The 21,458-nt window shown below is 43.5% G+C and overlaps 1 protein-coding gene across 5 annotated transcripts; it reads left to right on the forward strand.

Moving 5' to 3' along the window:
- The first annotated feature begins 3,487 nt into the window (after nt 1-3,487).
- LOC121582254 (src substrate protein p85-like) lies at nt 3,488-20,725 on the forward strand. Of its 5 annotated transcripts, XM_045225045.1 has the most exons (17): nt 3,489-3,630; nt 5,323-5,406; nt 5,667-5,740; nt 6,025-6,154; nt 6,879-6,989; nt 7,359-7,413; nt 8,114-8,224; nt 9,882-9,992; nt 11,762-11,872; nt 14,128-14,238; nt 16,400-16,455; nt 16,545-16,614; nt 16,725-16,996; nt 17,267-17,281; nt 17,383-17,533; nt 18,350-18,418; nt 18,654-20,725. In XM_045225045.1, exons 2-17 carry the CDS (start codon nt 5,323-5,325, stop codon nt 18,788-18,790), a joined length of 1,668 nt encoding a protein of 555 aa, XP_045080980.1. In that variant the 5' UTR covers nt 3,489-3,630; the 3' UTR covers nt 18,791-20,725. The 5 variants fall into 5 exon arrangements, with proteins under 5 accessions (XP_041753867.1, XP_045080980.1, XP_041753864.1 ...); XM_041897933.2 differs by lacking the exon at nt 14,128-14,238 and having other exon boundaries at nt 3,488-3,630; nt 17,383-17,556; XM_041897930.2 differs by lacking the exon at nt 14,128-14,238 and having other exon boundaries at nt 3,491-3,630.
- The last annotated feature ends 733 nt before the right edge of the window (nt 20,726-21,458 follow it).

The following is a 21,458-nucleotide window of genomic DNA, read 5'->3' on the forward strand; positions in this document are numbered from 1 at the left end:
CAACACTTCAACACCTTCAAATTGCTCCCACATTCACCGTAATCATGTTCCCCTCCACACTTGGCACATCTTTTCCTTCCTTTCTGGTGAACAGCTACAGTGAGGGAAAAAAAGTATTTGATCCCCTGCTGATTTTGTACGTTTGCCCACTGACAAAGAAATTATCAGTCTATAATTTTAATGGTAGGTTTATTTGAACAGTGAGAGACAGAATAACAACAAAAAAATCCAGAAAAACGCATGTCAAAAATGTTATAAATTGATTTGCATTTTAACGAGGGAAATAAGTATTTGACCCCTTCTCAATCAGAAAGATTTCTGGCTCCCAGGTGTCTTTTATACAGGTAACGAACTGAGATTAGGAGCACACTCTTAAAGGGAGTGCTCCTAATCTCAGTTTGTTACCTGTATAAAAGACACCTGTCCACAGAAGCAATCAATCAATCAGATTCCAAACTCTCCACCATGGCCAAGATCAAGGAGCTCTCCAAGGATGTCAGGAACAAGATTGTAGACCTACACGAGGCTGGAATGGGCTACAAGACCATCGCCAAGCAGCTTGGTGAGAAGGTGACAACAGTTGGTGCGATTATTCGCAAATGGAAGAAACACAAAAGAACTGTCAATCTCCCTTGGCCTGGGGCTCCATGCAAGATCTCACCTCGTGGAGTTGCAATGATCATGAGAACGGTGAGGAATCAGCCCAGAACTACACGGGAGGATCTTGTCAATGATCTCAAGGCAGCTGGGACCATAGTCACCAAGAAAACAATTGGTAACAGACTACACCGTGAAGGACTGAAATCCTGCAGTGCCCGCAAGGTCCCCTGCTCAAGAAAGCACATATATAGGCCCGTCTGAAGTTTGCCAATGAACATCTGAATGATTCAGAGGAGAACTGGGTGAAAGTGTTGTGGTCAGATGAGACCAAAATCGAGCTCTTTGGCATCAACTCAACTCGCTGTGTTTGGAGGAGGAGGAATGCTGCCTATGACCCCAAAAACACCATCCCCACCGTCAAACATGGAGGTGGAAACATTATGCTTTGGGGGTGTTTTTCTGCTAAGGGGACAGGACGACTTCACCGCATCAAAGGGACGATGGACGGGGCCATGTACCGTCAAATCTTGGGTGAGAACCTCCTTCCCTCAGTCAGGGCATTGAAAATGGGTCGTGGATGGGTATTCCAGCATGACAATGACCCAAAACACACAGCCAAGGCAACAAAGGAGTGGCTCAAGAAGAAGCACATTAAGGTCCTGGAGTGGCCTAGCCAGTCTCCAGACCTTAATCCCATAGAAAATCTGTGGAGGGAGCTGAAGGTTCGATTTGCCAAACGTCAGCCTCAAAACTTTAATGACTTGGAGTAGATCTGCAAAGAGAAGTGAGACAAAATCCCTCCTGAGATTTGTGCAAACCTGGTGGTCAACTACAAGAAACGTCTGACCTCTGTGATTGCCAACAAGGGTTTTGCCACCAAGTACTAAGTCATGTTTTGCAGAGGGGTCAAATACTTTTTTCCCTCATTAAAATGCAAATCAATTTAAAACATTTTTGCCATGCGTTTTTCTGGATTTTTTTGTTGTTATTCTGTCTCGCACTGTTCAAATAAACCTACCATTCAAATTATAGACTGATCATTTCTTTGTCAGTGGGAAAACGCACAAAATCAGCAGGGGATCAAATACTTTTTTCCCTCACTGTATATGTCCCATTATTTGGCATTTAAAACACTGCAATGGGGATGAGACAAATTCTCTGACATTGAAACTAAGGAATCCTATCTGTACTTTTCCAGGCAAAACTTTCTCAAATCTCAGCAGCACTGATAGACTTTCACTTCTTTGACCCTCTTTCCTACTGATCAACCTTTTGGCCTCAATCACGCTTCCTCCCTTCACATTTTCTTTAATATCATCCATGGACATAGATATAGGGACCCCAGTGATGACTCCCCTCAATCTAGCATAAGCACCAGGGACATGGCTTTTAATCTTCTTCCCATTAAGCGTTTCCATTTTCAGAATATTTTCTTGCTGAGCCTGGCTACCACAAAATATTAACAACCTAACATTTCCATTTAACCAAACTAATTTGACTTCACCTACCTCTTTCTCTACGGAATTAGTTAGTCGGATAGGTTGTAAGTGAGGCCCTGTGGTTTCATCAAACACCATCACCACTTTCCACTCCAACACATGATTACTCTTGCTTCCTACCTTGGCCCTCTTTATGCTTTCTTCACTAGACGCTCCACTGCTTTCTGTATCATGATCGCTCTTCTTCCTATGACTTTCCACTACCGACCATTCCGGTCCTTGACCCTCATCCTCCCGCTCCATACCATCAGAACTGACACCCATATTGTTCGCATTCCAGCACAGCTGTTGCTTCACCAACTTTTTCTCAATTTCATCCGCACTACTCGCCGCCATTTCCGATCCTCCCCTCTACCTTTGACGTTGACCCTCTCCACACTCCTCCCTACTAACTCAACAATCCCCGACCAAGTTGGTCGGGTCTCTCCCCCCCCCCTTCCGCCATCTCCCCGAAGGCGTGTTTTCCCTTTGTGTGATCTCAACTGTGAAGATGCAGAGCATGGATTGTGACAATTGCATAAAATGTACAGTACGGCAACGTGATGATGCAAGCAGTGTGCACGTGGCGTTACTCCCCAACCCTGCTGAGTGCTTATGGTTAATGTGAATGAGGCTTCAGGGATTTTACAGCAGATGCATTACAAGGAATCCTTTCGATGAATGCTCCGTCCTCACAGGCCCCTGAGCCTGTCTAGGGATGTGATTTGAACTGTGACTGAAGAAGTGGGATGGTTCTGGATTGATTTTTATCTTCTTATTTACAATGACGGCCTACCCAAAGGCAAAAGGCCTCCTGCGGGGAAAGGGGCTGGAATAAAAAAATATAGGACAAAACACACATCACGACAAGAGAGACACCACAACACTACATAAAGAGAGACCTAAGACAACAACATAGCATGGTAGCAACACAACATGACAACAACATGGTAGCAACACCACATGACAACAACATGGTAGCAACACAACATGGCAGCAGCACAACATGGTAGCAGCACAACATGGTAGCAGCATAACATGGTACAAACATGATTGGGCACAGACAACAGCACAAAGGGCAAGAAGGTAGAGACAACAATACATCACCTGAAGCAACCACAACTGTCAGTAAGACTGTCTATGATTGAGTCTTTGAATGAAGAGATGGAGATAAATCTGTTCAGTTTGAGTGTTTTTTGCAGCTTAGTAGGTGGAGGCAATGCACCAATAGGTTCTAGTCTGCCATAAAAAAAAAAAATCTCAGTCGGAGCTCGTTTTTTCCCGAGTTCCCAGTTGTTTTGAACGCACTGAAGTCAGAGATTTCCGAGTTCCGAGCTCCCAGTTGTTCTGAACGCGACAAACGCAGCAAAATATGAGTCCTCTGTCTAGCTCTATGAGACTGCGTCACTCCCCAAGCAGGAAGTGGGATATTGGGAGAGCCGGAAGAGATCGGGCCTAAACGGAATGTTCCATCACACCCCGAGGACTGTCAAGAGCTGCATTATTTTCACATCTCAAATATATTTTTGACAACAGGGAATTTTCATAAAAAGTAAGTAATTGCGATAAACATGAAAGTATCTCTAACTACTACGCGCTCGAGCGCTTTGCAGGATGGAATGCAGGCTGAATTGGAAAAACCAGTCCGAGCTCGACCAGTGCCAGTGGCTAAATCATTTTCGAGACAAGGCAGAGCTAGCTAACTGGAACAGGAAATACTATTACTATGAACCTCTTCATGTTTAGTAGCTATAAATCTAGCTACGCTTGAAATTCATTTCTGTCATTTTCTAATAGAAATATCTCGTTCCCGGTATCGTCTTTTCTGATTCCACTGTTAAACCACTGCAAATTAAAATATGTCGCAAGGTTTGATAAAGATAAAAAACTGTAGGTTCTTTACAAGCTAGCTAACTATGCCAATGTTATTTGTTTGTAATCTCTCACATGTGCACTTGACAAGGCAGCACATTTGAATGGCTGTTGTTGCTGCATTGTCCCTGTGCAGTGGTCCAGTCGAACAGTCCAGCTACAGAACGCGGAAATACTAGTTAGCTACATTATGAAAACAGCTGCCTGGAAAAACAATTCTAGCTAGCTAATTAAGCCAATTGTCTTACATTTGTATCATGGGCGTAGCTTTTCTAACTAAACACTTCATCTGGTGGGGCTGGCAGCCTTCAATACTATGACTACTCACCATCAATGTGCAATACAAGAGGGACCTTTGTGGTTAACTTGGAATAGCTTAAATGGATCGTTTAGCTGACAAAGTCAATGAGCACGTTTCAATGGGGCAGACGTCCGTGTGTAGTTGTGATGCTGGATGGCCAGATGGCTAACAAGAAACTTCGATGTGTGGAATCGTAAGTTTAAGCTAGTTTCGTCTTGTTCTGGACTTGATACCATGTCTTATTTTCACTGATTTGATGTCAATGCTATGGCTAAAATTCGCTAGCTAGCTAACCAACAACTGTTACTATGTATTTGAGAAATAAGTGTTTATTGTGCAAATGTTTTCAATAAACATTGGAGATGAAATATCGTTTACATGTTGTCAACATTCTAAGCCAACCCCGTCTGTTTTGCCCCATAGTTGCGCACACGTCGGTTTTGTAGCTAAACAACCAACCCGTCTATGGTCGCACCTCTTTCTTATTTGATACGTTTTTTAAGGGGCTTTGTTATATATGGGGTGTGGTATGTATGTATGTTACAACAGCGCCAGACGGAAGACATCATTTTGTTGTTGTTACAGAAAGAGAGTCCCATGTTGTAACGGGGTGCATCCTCCCTCCGTTTCCCCTCGGAATGAATTGAGCCACGTTGCGTACTAGCCGCTCATTGAACACAGAATCCAGTCTTGTGCTGAGTTAGGCCTTAGTTAAAAGTTGCCCTTCTTGCTGAGACTTGGGTGCTGGATGATGGCCAAAGGCAACCTCAAAAAATCCAAATACACCACAATACCCCCATCCCAGCTTTTTAAAGACTTCTTACTGGTTGATGATTATTAGGTTATTCAATTGTCTGCTCATGTTTAATGACATTCAGATGGGTTTCAGGTCCGATCAAATTCATAGGAAGATGCATGTTTGAATATTGATATACCAACGCAATGTTAGAAACTAATAGCTCACAGGAAATTTGGAGCGATCATTTCCGGCAGTCACATTATCTGACATAAGTAGCTAAGTGTGTGTATGTTTGAGCATGCAAGCCAGTAAAACAAGCGTATTCTCCCCAGATGTGGAAGGCAGCAGCAGGTCAGTCCGTTACCGTGGCGGTGGATGATGGAGGTGACGACTGGGAGACAGACCCAGACTTTGAGGTAAGTCAACCACGGTAATGAAGTCCCACTTTGGTTTCAGTCCAGAGCAATGGATGTTTTTCACCTGTTTCTGCTATTTCCTCTCATCTTATTAACACCTCACCATATCCTCTCCTCCCTCTTTACCCCGTGCCCACTCTTTCTTTTACTATTCCTCCTCTTCCTCTCCATGTTCCTCTGCCCCCCCCCTTTCCCTATTATATCTTCCTCTTTCCTCTCCTTCCCCGCTGACCCCTTTCTCCTTGTTTCCGTGCTAACAGAATGACATTTCAGAGAAGGAGCAGCGGTGGGGGGCCAAGACGGTGGAAGGCTCCGGTCACCAGGAACACATTAAGTGAGTACCACTGCTGTCTTCATCATCCTTATCAACAACAGTTTTCATCATCAGCGTCAGTACCATTTCAAACAGGATCATTTCAACGTCATTGTAATCATGATTTTCTCATTGTCTACCTGTCGATGTTCATACATATTTGGTCATTTCATTATTCAGTTAACTTTATTTTTATTTTTGACCTTTCATAAGGTTTTTGAGGATGGTCAGTGAAGCCCACAGTCATTCTTACCCCATTATTTCTCTCCCTCCTCCCCCTCTTTTCCCTCCTACCCCCTCTCCAGTATCCACCAGCTGCGTGAGAACGTGTCATCGGAGCACAGTGACCTGAGGCAGAAGGAGCAGGCCACCATGCCCAAGGCCTCGGACGGCTATGGGGGCAAGTTTGGGGTGCAGCAGGACCGCATGGACAAGGTGAGTGGTGACCATAGTAATATAATTACTAGAACGGGAAATGCCCCTCAGACCACAGCAATTTGATTGTATTTTTTTATTTTGGTGACCATATCTGTAGAAAAGCTGCTTATCCAATGATTCAAAGCCCAGGACCCAACAGCTGATCGATATTACAACAGTCTCCAGAGGGAGGGCGGGAACATTCTTTTGGAATGGAATTAGTTTAACCTGATCTGATTGGCATAGCATTGGCAATTGCATTTCAGTCTTCTACTGATATGTTTACTTTTACACACACGCAGGAATGTTGCCGTGCGTTGACTGGGATTTGTGGCAAAAGCAGCTGAGCTAATCATTGCTGTTTGAGTCTTGTGTTGTTATCCACAATGCTCTAGCCCTCTCTTAACTATATCTCTCTCTCTGTTTGTGTGCACTGTTTTACCGTGTATGCGTGTATATGTATGCATGTGTGTGTAATGTGTGACCGTGAGCAGGCAGTGGGCCATTTGACCCACCCCCCTCACTCTGCCAGCACACTGGTCAGTGTGTTGTGAATGTTATGACCCAGCACTGTTTACCCCACTGTGTCTGTGTGTGACTCAGCTGTCAACACCTGATCAAACCACTGCATACCCTGCAGTCAGCCTCACACTGTTTGCATTTATTCACCTCTCTCTCCCTCTTTCCCTCTCTCTTTCTCTCTGTCTCCCTCTGTCTCTTTGACTCCCTCTCCCTCTCCAAGTCTGCGGTGGGCCATGAGTACCAGAGTAAGCTGTCCAAGCACTGCTCTCAGACAGACACATCCAAAGGCTTCGGGGGGAAGTTTGGAGTGCAGGGCGACCGCGTCGACAAGGTATGCTCATCACGGTCACATTGGGCTCTCACGGTCAGGTCACATGGTCAGGAAAAAACTCCTGACCCTACTCATGACTACACAGTGATTTTAGGTCTGAATGCTAACTTGACATCTGTATGATGTAGCATTTTGGGACATATCTCCCTTGTAAGATATAGTTTGAGGGACCCAATAGGAATACCCAATTATAGGATGAATGAAAATAATAGAATTTGAGTAAGTGCCCATCTCTCAAGGTGTGTCATTTAGATGAGAATACTTGAATAGCATGAAAAGATACTGGATGATGGTGCTGAGAAATGCTGCGTTCTCCTTTGGCTGCTGACTTTGCTAACATCAACATGGAGATCTCCTCTCCCTTTTCAGTCCGCTGTTGGGTTTGACTATGCCGGGAAGACTGAGAAACACGCGTCGCAGAAAGGTGATTTTACACGGTCTGTTAAAACGGGCAAACAACACAAGTTGAACAGTTCAATGTTTTGAAACTCTAGGTAGAAGTTGCACAATTTGCTCTGATCTATGATCAGCTCACCATCCTTAGTCCCCACAAATCCTAACTGTATCCATCAGAGGGTAAAAGGCCAATCTGACCTGAGCATTCTGAATACATCCTAGTTGTTTAGACACTTCACATTGTTCAGAAGTTTCTGCTCTGTAGACCATCTGGATGTAATAGTATCTCGCCCAGCCAGACCTTTATGGTATAAGCATGGGTGGCTCTTAGCTCTGTGCTCCCCACTCCAGCTGCACTCCCGTGATTCTGTGCTGTGACCACCATTGTTCCTTACCCCCCCTCTAGTTGCTAGCGCTATGTGCCCAATCCCAAATGAACCCCTAGCTCCTACTGCGTAAGGCACTTGATCTAAAATGACTACATCGGTGTAATCAAGATGACAACAGCTCCACCTTGCCCTCTGATAGGCTAGGTGGAAATGTACCAATATTGCTCACACCTATCCTATTAAACACTCTGAATCTGAATTTTACAACAGACCTACTGTACATTAAGTGCCTAGATGATATGGGCTAGGGGTTGATTTTGGATTGAGTATTCATCACTGCAGCCACCACTCCCTGCTTCATTCTTGACCTTTGACCCCTCCCCCTGCTTTGATGTGCAGACTACTCCACAGGGTTTGGGGGGAAATACGGGGTGCAGGCAGACCGCGTGGACAAGACAGCAATGGGCTTTGAATACCAGGGCAAAACGGAAAAACACGACTCCCAGAAAGGTTTGTGTAGCGAGTAAAACACACATCATTTGTACATGGGCACACCCACATATACATTCGTGCACACATGCATTAGTGGGGGAAAAATATAGCGAAAGTTACGTCCGAGAAAGGTTTGTGTAGCATAACATGAGTACACATACACACACTGAGGGCAAAGTAGGGAAATACAGTCTGTCCTGGTGTCTCACATACATAGTATTTATGAAGGCAAAACCTGCTACAGAGTATGTATCATTGCCTTGCTGCACCCCCCTACCCACACAAACACCCGCCCACGCTCTGTGTGTGTGTGTGTGTGTGTGCGTGCGCAGGTCAAAGCCAGCCACATTGATGTCTGAGCTTTTTTTTTACTCCTTGATTACATTATTTTACAGCAGTAGTCAGCAACCCTGGTCCTGGAGAGCTACTGGGTCGATCCACCAATTCAGTGCCTTTTTGATTTCTCCTCATTTTAGCATTCTGTCATAAAGAACACATGTTAAACTTAATAACAAACACGTTTTCCCATCTCAAGAGGTTACATAAAAAAATGACTATAGAAAGTGCCTATTAAGTGTCAAATAAAGTAACAGGGTTGACGATTTCATCGTAAATCAGCCATGAGTCCCTTTGTGACAGTGGGAATGGAAGCTTGTTATGTGCAACGGGGAGGGGCAATTGAATGCAAGCTTTACAAAAAACAATTCTGGCCTGGATGTGTAACAGGGTTGACATGACTATTGGATGTTTAGTGTTTCTATAAAAAATGTAACATTAATATGTGTGTATATATAAAGGAATAGTTTCACCATATTAAAACGTTTTCTTTTCACGTACTGGCATTAACCTTAAAATGAGAGACAGACGTACATTAATCACATGAAATAAATAATCTTCAGAAATTACTTTGTCAAAGCAACAATATAACTAGGGCTTTACAGTGATGGAACTTGGGTAAAAAAAGTAATTAAGTGAGTTGAAATCTTCCTAGAAGTGACACAGGGTTGACAGAGGGACATATCAAAATGATGAATTTGGCACTTTAACAAGCCTTTATTCATATAAAAAAAAGATTAATTAAGCCATTATTCAAATAAAAAAATGTATTAATTGAATTTTCCATGTGGTCTATTTTAAAAGGCACTTCATTTTTATATAACAGGCTTTTAAAAATCAATATTTCTGCCCAATTTCTACTTAAAATATCGAAGGGATGCAAAAGGCAGTCATTTTGTGGAACAACCCTACAGGATGTGCAGGCTTTAGTTCCAGCCTAGATCTGACACACCTAATTCGGCTTATTAAGGTTTTGATGATATGTTGTTTTTTATTGCTGGGCTGGAACAAATACCTGCACATCCTGTAGCTCTCCACAACCAAGGTTGAAGCCCACCGGTTTACAGTGTTGCAATGTTCTTGCTAAATATTAGGCTGCCAAATTCATGGCTTTGTTGTGTTTTAGCTTGATCAGCTGCTGTACAGTGTTTGCTAAACATGGTTTTTGGACTGTATGACAGTGAATAACACTTGCCTGTGTATATAGGATATAGAATGGGTATCCAGATGGGACTTTGACTGAACTCTGAATTCTCTGCCTTGGGGGCAAGCCCAACTATTTTTTTCTATGAATAACTATATCTGCTATTTTCCCAACCACTTTCCCGGGTATCATCAGATTACACCAAAGGTTTTGGCGGGAAGTTCGGAGTGGAGACGGACAAGGTGGACAAGAGCGCCTTGGGCTTTGAGTACCAGGGCAAAACAGAGAAGCACGAGTCTCAGAAAGGTGTATGTCCCTTTGTCTCACACACACACACACACACACAAGGCTTGGGCGGTATCCAGATTGTCATACCTTCATACCGACCTTGTGCAATACTGGGATATTCAGTAATACCGGCACTGAACACAAGGGGCGCTGTTTTCAAACCCCACTGATTGTCCCAGGGACAATGCTAATTAAATGCTAACAAGCACATTACGAACATTGTATACAGTCTCTGACCTAAACAAAACAAGTAACAAACAAATGCTGCTCACAGTTTGCTGCACGCACAAAACAAATATTAGACAGCAAGGCTGTTGATCCAGGAGGTGATTCTCTGCTGTTACTCTGCTTGATTTTGGAGGAAGCTAGTCCGTTAGGCAGATAGCTAACTAGCTACTAATTTAGCACATTAAATGTACAACTGCAGAGCATTTATCACATTTTAGACAGTTAACTTAATAGTTATAAGATATCTAGCTGGCAAACATTTAGTTATGAATTCCATACTGTAATTAGATCACCTGGAGCATGCTGCACAACAGTGAGTGACTCACAAGGCTCCGGTCTCGTTGTTCTGTGCTTGTAAACAAACACCACGTGACTGGGGACTACTGGTAAGTTTCATAATGAAAAATTATGTGACAGGTAAAATAAAGAACGCAATCTTTATGTCCTAACATATTGCACAAGTTAACTGCAGATATTTACTTAAAAAGTATCTACAAATATTAATTTATTAAAACACAGAAATAGATTAAATGGTATTGACAAACCATCCCATGGTGTACCGCCTAAGCCTTATGCACACACACATTAACTTGTTTTTCTATTGTGCCTGTGTAACAAGTGGGATGAGGAGAGACAGTGTGGGGCTGTAGATATCTGACAAGTGTACTACACCCCCTTCAGCTCTGATCAGACTTGTTTCTCTCTTCCAGGCTTTTCTCTACAGTGCCCCAAATATCCTACTAGCTAAATAGTTCTGCTTGTAGGATCTTGTTTTCAAGCTCTCCCGACGGCCTGGAAAAATGTTACCTTATCATTAGCTTTCCCTCACTGATTATGCAATCCCAGGCTGAGTGTATCAGCTGGTATCAGAGGGAGGGAAAGGTGATCTTCCATTGTTACCCATACTGCACCAAGGCGGTGTTTACAGCCCAGGTGTTGGTCACACGATGGTTGAGATGGTGGCTCAGACACGGGTACCAGAATCCCTACACAGTAGCCATTTTGTAGTGCAGAATGTTATCACATATGTTATCTGGTATTGTACTGTATGCCAATCAGCCATTGACTGAATTATCCAACTTGGGCCTACCTACATTGCACTTTTATTTTACCTCCTTTTTCTCCCAATCTCATCGCTACAACTCCCCAACGGGCTCGGGAGAGGTGAAGGTCGAGTCATGTGTCCTCCGAACCGCGCTCCTTAACACCCACCCGCTTAACCTGGAAGCCAGCTGCACCAATGTGTCAGAGGAAACACCGTTCAACTGGCGACAGCCTGCAGGCGCCCGGCCCGCCACAAGCAGTCGCTAGAGCGCGATGAGCCAAATAAAGCCCCTCCGACCAAAGCATCCCCTAACCCGGACGACGCTGTGCCAATTGTGCACCGTCCTATGGGACTCCCGGTCACGGCTGGTTGTGTGACAGCCCGGGATCGAACCCGGGTCTGTAGTGACGCCTCAAGCACTATGATGCAGTGCCTTAGACCGCTGCGCCACTCGGGAGACACTTCCTACTTTGCACTTTAGTATCCATGCTGATATTCTCTGTGCCCTTCACAGATTACGTGAAGGGCTTTGGTGGCAAGTTTGGCGTGCAGACGGACAGACAGGACAAGTCAGCCTTGGGATGGGACCACCAGGAGAAACTGCAGCTCCACGAGTCACAGAAAGGTACCCGTGTTTGACCTGTGTTTACCCTGTGTTTACAAGCGTTTTATTCCACCTAACACCTAACCTTAGTAGCAGGAAAACGCACACAGGAAATGTGTTCACATCCTAACCCACCCACCCAACACACTTTTTACTGATGTGGTTATTTTGTGGTTTTACTATTGAGTCATTGAGGTTTAAGTATTTCCTTTGTCTGGTGCCGTGGCATCTGCCACAGGCTCATAATAGAAGAAGTGAGAACAGACAGCGCTAGACAGACAGAGGACTGATCAGTCTAGCGCTCAGGCTGGATTTACTGGATGTGCATAGCACCTTGGTTCTTTTGGTTTAAGTTGTTGACAAAGTTTTTCATTTGATGTGTGTTTTATGTACTGTAATTCTGTATGTTTCTATTCTGTGTGTGTATGCTTTTATATACTGTATGTAGTAAGTAAGGCAGGATTGCTATGTGTGTGTGTGTGTGTGTGTGCGTACGTCTCTCTGTGTGTGTGTGTGTTTGGTCTGAGTGCGGCAGGACTTGTGTACTTGTTTATATCTGTATGTAAATGTCTGTTTGTGCCTATACAGTTGAAGTCGGAAGTTTACATACACCTTAGCCAAATACATTTAAACTCAGTTTTTCACAATTCCTGACATTTAATACTAGTAAAAATTCACTGTCTTATGTCAGTTAGGATCACCACTTTATTTTAAGAATGTGAAATGTCAGAATAATAGTAGAGTGATTTATTTCAGCTTTTATTTATTTCATCACATTCCCAGTGGGTCAGAAGTTTACATACACTCAATTAGTATTTGGTAGCATTGCCTTAAACAATTTAAACTTCGGTCAAACATTTTGGGTAGCCTTCCACAAGCTTCCCACAATAAGTTGGGTGAATTTTGGCCCATTCCTCCTGACAGAGCTGGTGTAACTGAGTCAGGTTTGTAGGCCTCCTTGCTCGCACACGCTTTTTCAGTTCTGCCCACAAATGTTCTATAGGATTGAGGTCAGGGCTTTGTGATGGCCACTCCAATACCTTGAGTTTGTTGTCCTTAAGCCATTTTGCCACAACTTTGGAAGAATGCTTGGGGTCATTGTCCATTTGGAAGACCCATTTGCGACCAAGCTTTAACTTCCTGACTGATGTCTTGAGATGTTGCTTCAATATATCCACATAATTTTCCTTCCTCATGATGCCATCTCTTTTGTGAAGCGCACCAGTCCCTCCTGCAGCAAAGCACCCCCACAGCATGATGCTGCCACCCCCGTGCTTCACGGTTGGGATGGTGTTCTTCGGCTTGCAAGTCCCCCTTTTTCCTCCAAACATAACGATGGTCATTTTGGCCAAACAGTTCTATTTTTGTTTCATCAGACAAGAGGACATTTCTCCAAAAAGTAAGGTCTTTGTCCCCATGTGCAGTTGCAAACCGTAGACTGGCTTTTTTATGGTGGTTTTGGAGCAGTGGCTTCTTCCTTGCTGAGCGGCCTTTCAGGTTATGTCGATATAGGACTCGTTTTACTGTGGATATAGATACTTTTGTACCTGTTTCCTCCAGCATCTTTACAAGGTCATTTGCTGCTGTTCTGGGATTGATTTGCACTTTTCGCACCAAAGTACGTTCATCTCTAGGAGACAGAACACGTCTCCTTCCTGAGCGGTATGACGGCTACGTGGTCCCATGGTGTTTATACTTGCGCACTATTGTTTGTACAGATGAACGTGGTACCTTCAGGCGTTTGGAAATTGCTCCCAAGGATGAATCAGACTTGTGGAGGTCTACAATTTCTTTTCTTGGCTGATTTCGTTTGATTTTCCCATGATGTCAAGCAAAGAGGCACTGAGTTTGAAGGTAGACCTTGAAATACATCCACAGGTACACTTCCAATTGACTCATGATGTCAATTAGCCTATCAGAAGCTTCTAAAGCCATGACATCATTTTCTGGAGTTTTCCGAGCTATTTAAAGGCACAGTCAACTTAGTGTATGTAAACTTCTGACCCACTGAATTTGTGATACAGTGAATTATAAGTGAAATAATCTGTATGTAAACAATTGTTGGAAAAATTACTTGTCATGCACAAAGTAGATGTCCTAACCGACTTGCCAAAACTATAGTTTGTTAACAAGAAATCTGTGGAGTGGTTGAAAAACAAGTTTTAATGACTCCAACCTAAGTGTATGTAAACTTCCGACTTCAACTGTATATACTCTGTGTGTTTGTATGTGTGTGTCTATATATGTATATGTTTGTGTGTATTGTATTGTTTCAGACTATAAGCGTGGGTTCGGAGGGCAGTATGGGGTAGAGCTGGAGAAGCAAGACCAGTGTGCCCTGGGTTATGAGCACAAGGAGAGGCTGGCCAAGCACGAGTCTCAGCAAGGCACAGCACACACCGTCCCTCCTTTTCTTTCCAAAGTTTATTTTTTGCCCAAGAACTGTTTTGGAATGTCTAAAGCGCCTTTGCCCTTTACCCGTCCCCCTTCAAAACATCACCCTGTACAAACTACCCCCAGGGCCGGACGATATCGACAAAAATAGATATTCATCACCAATAGCAATAATATACATTCATTCTTTCATTCATTCATTACCAGTCAAAAGTTTGGACACCTACTCATTCCAGGTTTTTACTATTTTCTACACCGGTGCAAATTTGGACACATTTCCACCTGTCTAATGTCCATTGCTCGTGTTTCTTGGCCCAAGCAGGTCTCTTCTTCTTATTGGTGTCATTTAGTAGTGGTTTCTTTGCAGCAATTCGACCACGAATGCCTGATTTCAAACAGTCCCCTCTGAACAGTTGATATTGAGATGTGTCGGTTACTTGAACTCTGTGAAGCATTTATTTGGGCTGCAATTTCTGAGGCTGGTAACTCTAATGAACGTATCCTCTGCAGCAGAGGTAACTCTGGGTCTTCCATTCCTGTGGCGGTCCTCATGAGAGCCAGGTTCATCATAGTGCTTGATAAATTTTGCGACTGCACTTGAAGAAACTTTTGGTATTGACTGACCTTCGTGTCTTAAAGTATTGATGAACTGTTGTTTCTCTTTGCTTATTTGAGCTGTTCTTGCCATAATATGGACTTGGTCTTTTACCAAATAGGGCTATCTTATGTATACCCCCCCCCCCCCACCATGTCACATCACAACTAATTGGCTCAAACGCATTAAGAAGGAAAGAAATTCCACAAGCGTAATGAGAGCTGTTCAATGGGGTTGAGGTCAGGGCTCTGTGCAGGCCAGTCAAGTTCTTCCACACCGATCTCGACAAACCATTTCTGTATGGACCTCGCTTTGTGCACAGGGGCATTGTCATGCTGAAATGGCTAAGGGCCTTCCCCAAATTGTTGCCACAAAGCTGGAAGCACAGAATTGTCTAGAATGTCTTTGTATGCTGTAGCGTTAAGATTTTCCTTCACTGGAACTAAGGGGCCTAGCCTGAACGTTACAGTTGGCACTATGCATTGGGGCAGGTAGCGTTCTCCTGGAATCCTTCAAACCCAGATTAATCTGTCGGACTGCCAGTGATTCATCACTCCAAAGAACGCATTTTCACTGTTCCAGAGTCCAATGACAGCGAGCTTTACACCACTCCAACCGGCGCTTGGCATTGCGCATGGTGATATTTGACTTGTGTGCGGCTGCTCGGCCATGGAAACCCATTTCACGAATCTCCTGACGAACAGTTATTGTGCTGACATTGCTTCTAGAGGCAGTTTGGAACTCGGTAGTGCGTGTTGCAACCAAGGACAGACAATTTTTATGTGCTACGTGCTTCATTACTCGGTGGTCCCGTTCTGTGAGCTTGTTTGGCCTACCACTTTACGGCTGAACTGTTTTTGCTCCTAGATGTTTCCACTTAATAACAGCACTTACAGTTGATTGGGGCAGGGCAGAAATTTGACTTGTTGGAAAGGTGGCATCCTATGACGGTGCCACGTTGAAAGTCACTGAGCTCTTCAGTAAGGCCATTCTATGGGCAATGTTTGTCTATGGAGATTTCATGGCTGTGTGCTCGATTATATACACTGAGTGTGGCTGAACTAGCCGAATCAACTAATTTGAAGGGATGTCCACATACTTTTGTGTGTGTATATAGATCGATAAACAAACTTGTAGGATCCTAGGATATAATTGGTATTATAAATACATTTAAATACATTCCTTTCAGACATTCCTATTGTATGGTAACGCAACCACTATTCAGAAATGTTAACATAAATCCAAGTTGGCTACAATGGCTACAGATTGTAGCCAACTTGTATTCCACGATATTCACGCTACAACTGGCAAAATACTCATCAGTGCACATCTTTATCGCGATACCGACAAATACACAATGATCGCCCAGCCCTACCCTTCCTCCATTGTCAGCATTTTTATTTTATTTTATGCTCTTTCACAGGTCTGCATGCCTTTTTTTACTTTAACCCTTTCTTAAATTTAAGCGATAGTTCACCCGTAAAGTGATTCTTTAGGGAACTATCAATTGAATTTGTGAATTAAAGGCACACTAACTATTTATTGTCTGCTGTTTACAGACTACTCCCATGGGTTCGGAGGGAAGTTTGGCGTCCAGAAGGACAGAATGGATAAGGTACATTGTCTCTATACCTAATATCTGAAGACTGGGGATTTCTGAACTATTGTGTGTAGTTACTCTCCTCCCTCTCATTTGAATGGCAGAGTGCAGGTAACTTTGAGGATGTGGAGAAACCAAGCCCTGCCTACCAGAGGACCAAGCCTGTGGAAACTGGTAAGTAACCACAAAACCAGCGTGTGTGTGTTAATGTGCGATATGTTTGTCAAGATCATTGCAAAATATGAATTTGAACCACTGGTTTGATTATGATCCGCCCTCCTTAGCTGGCAGCAGCACGGGCAGCATCAAGGCCCGCTTCGAGAACATCGCCAAGCAGAAGGAGGAGGAGGACAAGAAGCGGGCGGATGAGGAGAGAACCCGCCGCCAGGCCAAGGAGAAGCAGGAGCAAGAGGAGGCGCGGCGCAAGATAGAGGAGACAGCCAAGGCCAAGCCTGCCTCCCCGGCTCCTGAGCCCAGCCCTACCATTCGCCCCACCCCTCCTGCCCAGCAAGCCGCACCTTCGCCTGTATCTGCAGCCGCCGACCCAGTTTACCAGGTGAATGACAACAGGTTCCACCAATCACTGCACTCCCACAAATGCCTGTTTGCTTAACATGCCTACATGCTCATCACTTTTTTTTGCCAGTAGTTAGTTTGCTGAGTAAAATATGGATGAGTACATCCTTCAAAAATGGATGAAATCAATCCTTCATGCAGTTTAGTGACATTGGCGTGAACAAGGATGATCTGATTTATTCCAATGCCGCAGTCTTCTCGCTTTTCCTTTGTGACTTTCCTTACCATGCTTTCTGTGATGTTTTCATAGAGGAAGAAAAAGAAGGTAAAGTCCCCAAAATTGAAAAACATTCAGTTAAGGAGGAATTTGAATTGACCCAGGGAGCTATTATCTGACGGTGTTTCTCCCTCTGCTGGCTGAGTCAGGACTCTGGTGAGTACGAGGATCCTGCAGCAGCGGAGAATGGGGAGGAGCTGTACGAGGCAGAGCCTAACTCCCGGCCCTCTGCCGAGCAGATGTATGAGGAGCCTCCCGCCCAGGAGGAGGCGCTATACCAGAGTCCTGACGAGACAGGAGGTGAGAGAATGAGAGTGAACGAGGTGAGGGGGGAGGAGCAGGATATTTTTAGTGCCATTTGCTGAGTCACTGTCCCCTCCTTCATTGCACTGATCTGAAAGAACTGACCAGGTGAAAGCCAGCCTAATGAGAGTTTCTACCTTCTTGTTTTCACCTGTCAAGTATTTTCCAATCAGTGCAAATGAAGGGGAGAGGAGGAGAAAAGGACATATTTTTAAGCAATTGAGATTGAGCCATTGGGAGAATCTCGATTGGATCTGCTCAATTCCTTGCATCCTCTCCTCGATTAACTTTGACCTTTTTCAGCAGGAAGTGCGGAGGGGAATAGAGGAAATGTGGAAACAAATGCATGAAATGACTCTCCTTCTCCAGTAGCGCGTTTCAGGCAAATTACGTTTACAGAGGAGGAATCCCTAAATATGTGAAAAGTACTAAAAATAGGAGCGCTAGTGCCAGATATGTTATTGATAAAAAGATTACTAGAGTATTGTTTTTAATGGTGTGCATGTGTTCATCCTACGTGAAAACAACAGCTGATTCAAAGGGGGTGTGGCGGATTACAACACTTTTCCCGATAGTATACACTTAAGTATCCTCGGCCGGAAAAGGCTATCGAGGAGAGGCACAAACTCCTCCGTTCACCTATTAATGAATTGACACTCCCACATATGGTGACCACTTATCGGTTTCCAGGCCAAGAGGGAGAGGAGGACGGAGGAGTCAAGGAGAGGACCGAATTTTGCCCAATTGACAATCTCCCATTGTGTTTTGTCTTCCTGTGTCCTCTGTGAATGAACTGTGACCTTTTCCCTGCAGACGCCAAGACATATGAGTACGGGGAGGACTTGGGGGTAACCGCAGTGGCCCTGTATGACTACCAAGCAGGTGAGTGGAGGCAAGCCCTCTATAGTCTATACTTTGATCATCACATCTATCAAAACCCTCATTTTTAAGATCAATATCTCCTCATAATTACCCCAAAAATACAGTACTACAATAGATACAATATATAATACAATACTCAGACACATTTATGATATAAACAAACCCTTTTGACATTCTTTATAATATGAGGGCAGTGGAATGCAAAGTAAACTGATATGGAATGTCTGCCTTCCAGCTGGTGATGACGAGATCTCCTTCGACCCTGATGACATCATCACTAACATTGAGATGATTGACGAGGGCTGGTGGAGGGGCGTGTGCCGGGGAGCCTACGGCCTCTTCCCAGCCAATTACGTTGAGGTTCGGCAATGAGCCCGCCCACTACACCAAACTGTCTCTCCCCATCCCTCCATCACTTCTGATTCCTCTTTCTCTCGCGCTCCGTCATTCTATTGATCACGGTGCTTCTTTCAAGTGTGCTGGACATTCTCAGGTCTTTCAGCTGTCCCTGTCCGTCTTCCTTTCTCTCGCTCCTCTCCTTGGGAAGAGGCTTCAGCCTGATAAAGGACTTAGAATAAAAGAAGAGTCACGGACAAACACTCACCCTGGCTCGGCTACGCAATAGAGAGAGATAAAGTGAGCGGGCGAACCCTGCTATGACAGAAAGGCCTTTCATTGTAAAGCAGGACATCAGAAAAACACTACTCCCATTATAATAGCTAGTTAAATTCTTGGTTCTATAAGATGCCAGGAACTCTTGCTGCTTTGCCCCACTTGCACCTGTTAGTTAATTTACTTTAAATTGAAATATTCCCTCTGACATGTATTCAAACTTCCATGGTATCGATTGAGACCTGGTGGCTACAGTATCACTCGCAGTATAGATATTAAGATCACTAAAGATAGAGGTGACGTAGAAATGAACCCCAGGCTTTATGTGCGTATGGCGACGTTGTGGTCCTCTTTTTATGACTGCTTAAAGTAACTTTTAGACCCAAGTTTGGAACTAGCATGATGACAAACACAACTGGAGATTTATTATGTTTTGATTAAATAATGCCACTTCCAGAAGTTGTTTGACGTTGATTGGGGAACTAGCACTTTGGATCAGTTTGGTAATAGTACAGACCAGTGGTGAATTGATTGGTGTGTAGCTGGTTCGGAGAGAACTCTGACACGGTTTGAGCTGCAGTGATTTCTTTCTCTTTGGAACACTATTGTTTGCTTTAGTTAGCAGAGATCAGATAATGCTAAGAAACCGAATTGGGATGGTTTTGAAGATGTGTTATTGAAAACAGTATGTTTGCCTGGGGTTACCCACATTTTTGGTGTAACGCCTGCATTTGCTTAATCATGGGGCCAATACGATCACCATAGATGTTGTAAATCTCTGTTGCTTCTTCTAGTCTCCTCCTTTTCTCATTGTCATGAAAGAAGACACCAGAAAGCAGCAGAAGAAAATAAATAATGTAATTGTATTTTTAATCACCCGCCCATAGTCCTGCAGTAGATCATGTCAAATAGGACGCTGAAAATAAATGATGTACAGAAATGTTTTTATGATGCTCTAACCCCTGCCATCGCTGCGTGTTCGACGTAGACAAGACCTTTATATTTTGTCACAGGCTTGATGTCACGCTGCCTGTGACAGGAGTCTGTCACGTGTTCATGTACTGTATGTGTCATGTCTGCCGCGTGTTCATGTACTGTACATGTATGTGGGTACTTGGTATTTTATTATGTCTGGGGCCACATTGACATCCTTATCATGACCAACATGTGTACTGTTGACTGAAGTGATATTTATCTATAGGGGGCTATAAGTACTCAAATAATGCTCTGTAACAATATTGGGCTATAAGGGGATTCTGACTGTGGTCGTTTCTAAAACGCAGAGTGATTATTTTAACCGATGATTATCTCACCCCAACGTCACAGCGATCTAATGCAGTAGTGTAGCTTCAGTAGGTGTGTGTGTGGGTGAGTGGTGATGGGATCTCATCAAATAAATTCTTTGGGGTTTTATAATTAAAAGTGACCTTTTTATATTTGTTTATTTTTATCTGTACTTCTGCTTGCTCAAGTCACCACATTACCTGCTTGTTCTTTTTTTTGTAAGTAAGTAGTTTCAAAAAACAATGTATGGATAGTATTTTGGTTACTTCGATTAATTGTTACACCTGCTATGTACATCCTGAAATGAACAGCTTCTGTATAACAAATCCTCAACCTTATGAAGGTGCGTAACGGGCTTTGCAGGCGTGGTTCTCTTGCGCGCGCTGAATAAATGTAATTCAACCACTGAAACCGTCCCACTTGCTGGCCAACAGATTTTCTTGTGGAGTTTTCATTCAATAGGGTTTTCAGTACATTTATCTTAAGCCTTTTCTTTAAATACGGTGTACCCTTTTTAGTTTGAATTTTGTCGACAGACTCAATAGAATATATCAAGAGAATGGGTTCAGAATATTAGGGGTCAATGAAAGAAAGCCATCTGAATATATGCATATTCGTCTCTTCCAGCACCAAGTGGTAGATTTCAAAATGCTCTGATCTTGTAGATTATTTGGGGTTAGGAAAGTATTTATGAATCATAAACAGGTTTGGAGAGCCTTTATGCACGAAAGAAAAGTGGTTTTTGATTCTTTCTGAAAATGACCACATTCAGTTCTTTAACCCATGGTGATGTTGGAAGATAGGTATACATATAATTATAATAGGGAGAATAGAGTACAATGGTAGGCTATACCCTCGTCTATTGCCTGCACAAACCATGGAACTGTGCGATGACACAGCCAAGTATTGTGCCATGCGTCGCGTTTAAACCGTTACTGCTTGGTCTGCTCTCCACTCCTAAACGATTTAATTTGCTTAAATGTCTTTTTTTATATCAACTGTTACTAATGATCCTCCGCAAAAAACACCTGGCCGTGACGGCGTTTACAGAGGAAGCAATGTAATGAAATGGAGTAATAATGTAGATCATGAGAATGTACAGTGGCTTGCGAAAGTATTCCACCCCCTTGGCATTTTTCCTATT

The sequence above is a fragment of the Coregonus clupeaformis genome, chromosome 15, assembly GCF_020615455.1.
Source record: "Coregonus clupeaformis isolate EN_2021a chromosome 15, ASM2061545v1, whole genome shotgun sequence".
Taxonomy (NCBI): Eukaryota; Metazoa; Chordata; class Actinopteri; order Salmoniformes; family Salmonidae; genus Coregonus; species Coregonus clupeaformis.

Coding starts and splice junctions, on each gene's coding strand:
- LOC121582254 (XM_045225045.1), top strand. CDS start 5,323: ATGTGGAAGGCAGCAGCAGGTCAGTCCGTTACCGTGGCGGTGGATGAT. Junction 9,993..11,761: donor GAAGCACGAGTCTCAGAAAG/GTGTATGTCCCT, acceptor TGCCCTTCACAG/ATTACGTGAAGGGCTTTGGT. Junction 18,419..18,653: donor CCTGTATGACTACCAAGCAG/GTGAGTGGAGGC, acceptor TCTGCCTTCCAG/CTGGTGATGACGAGATCTCC.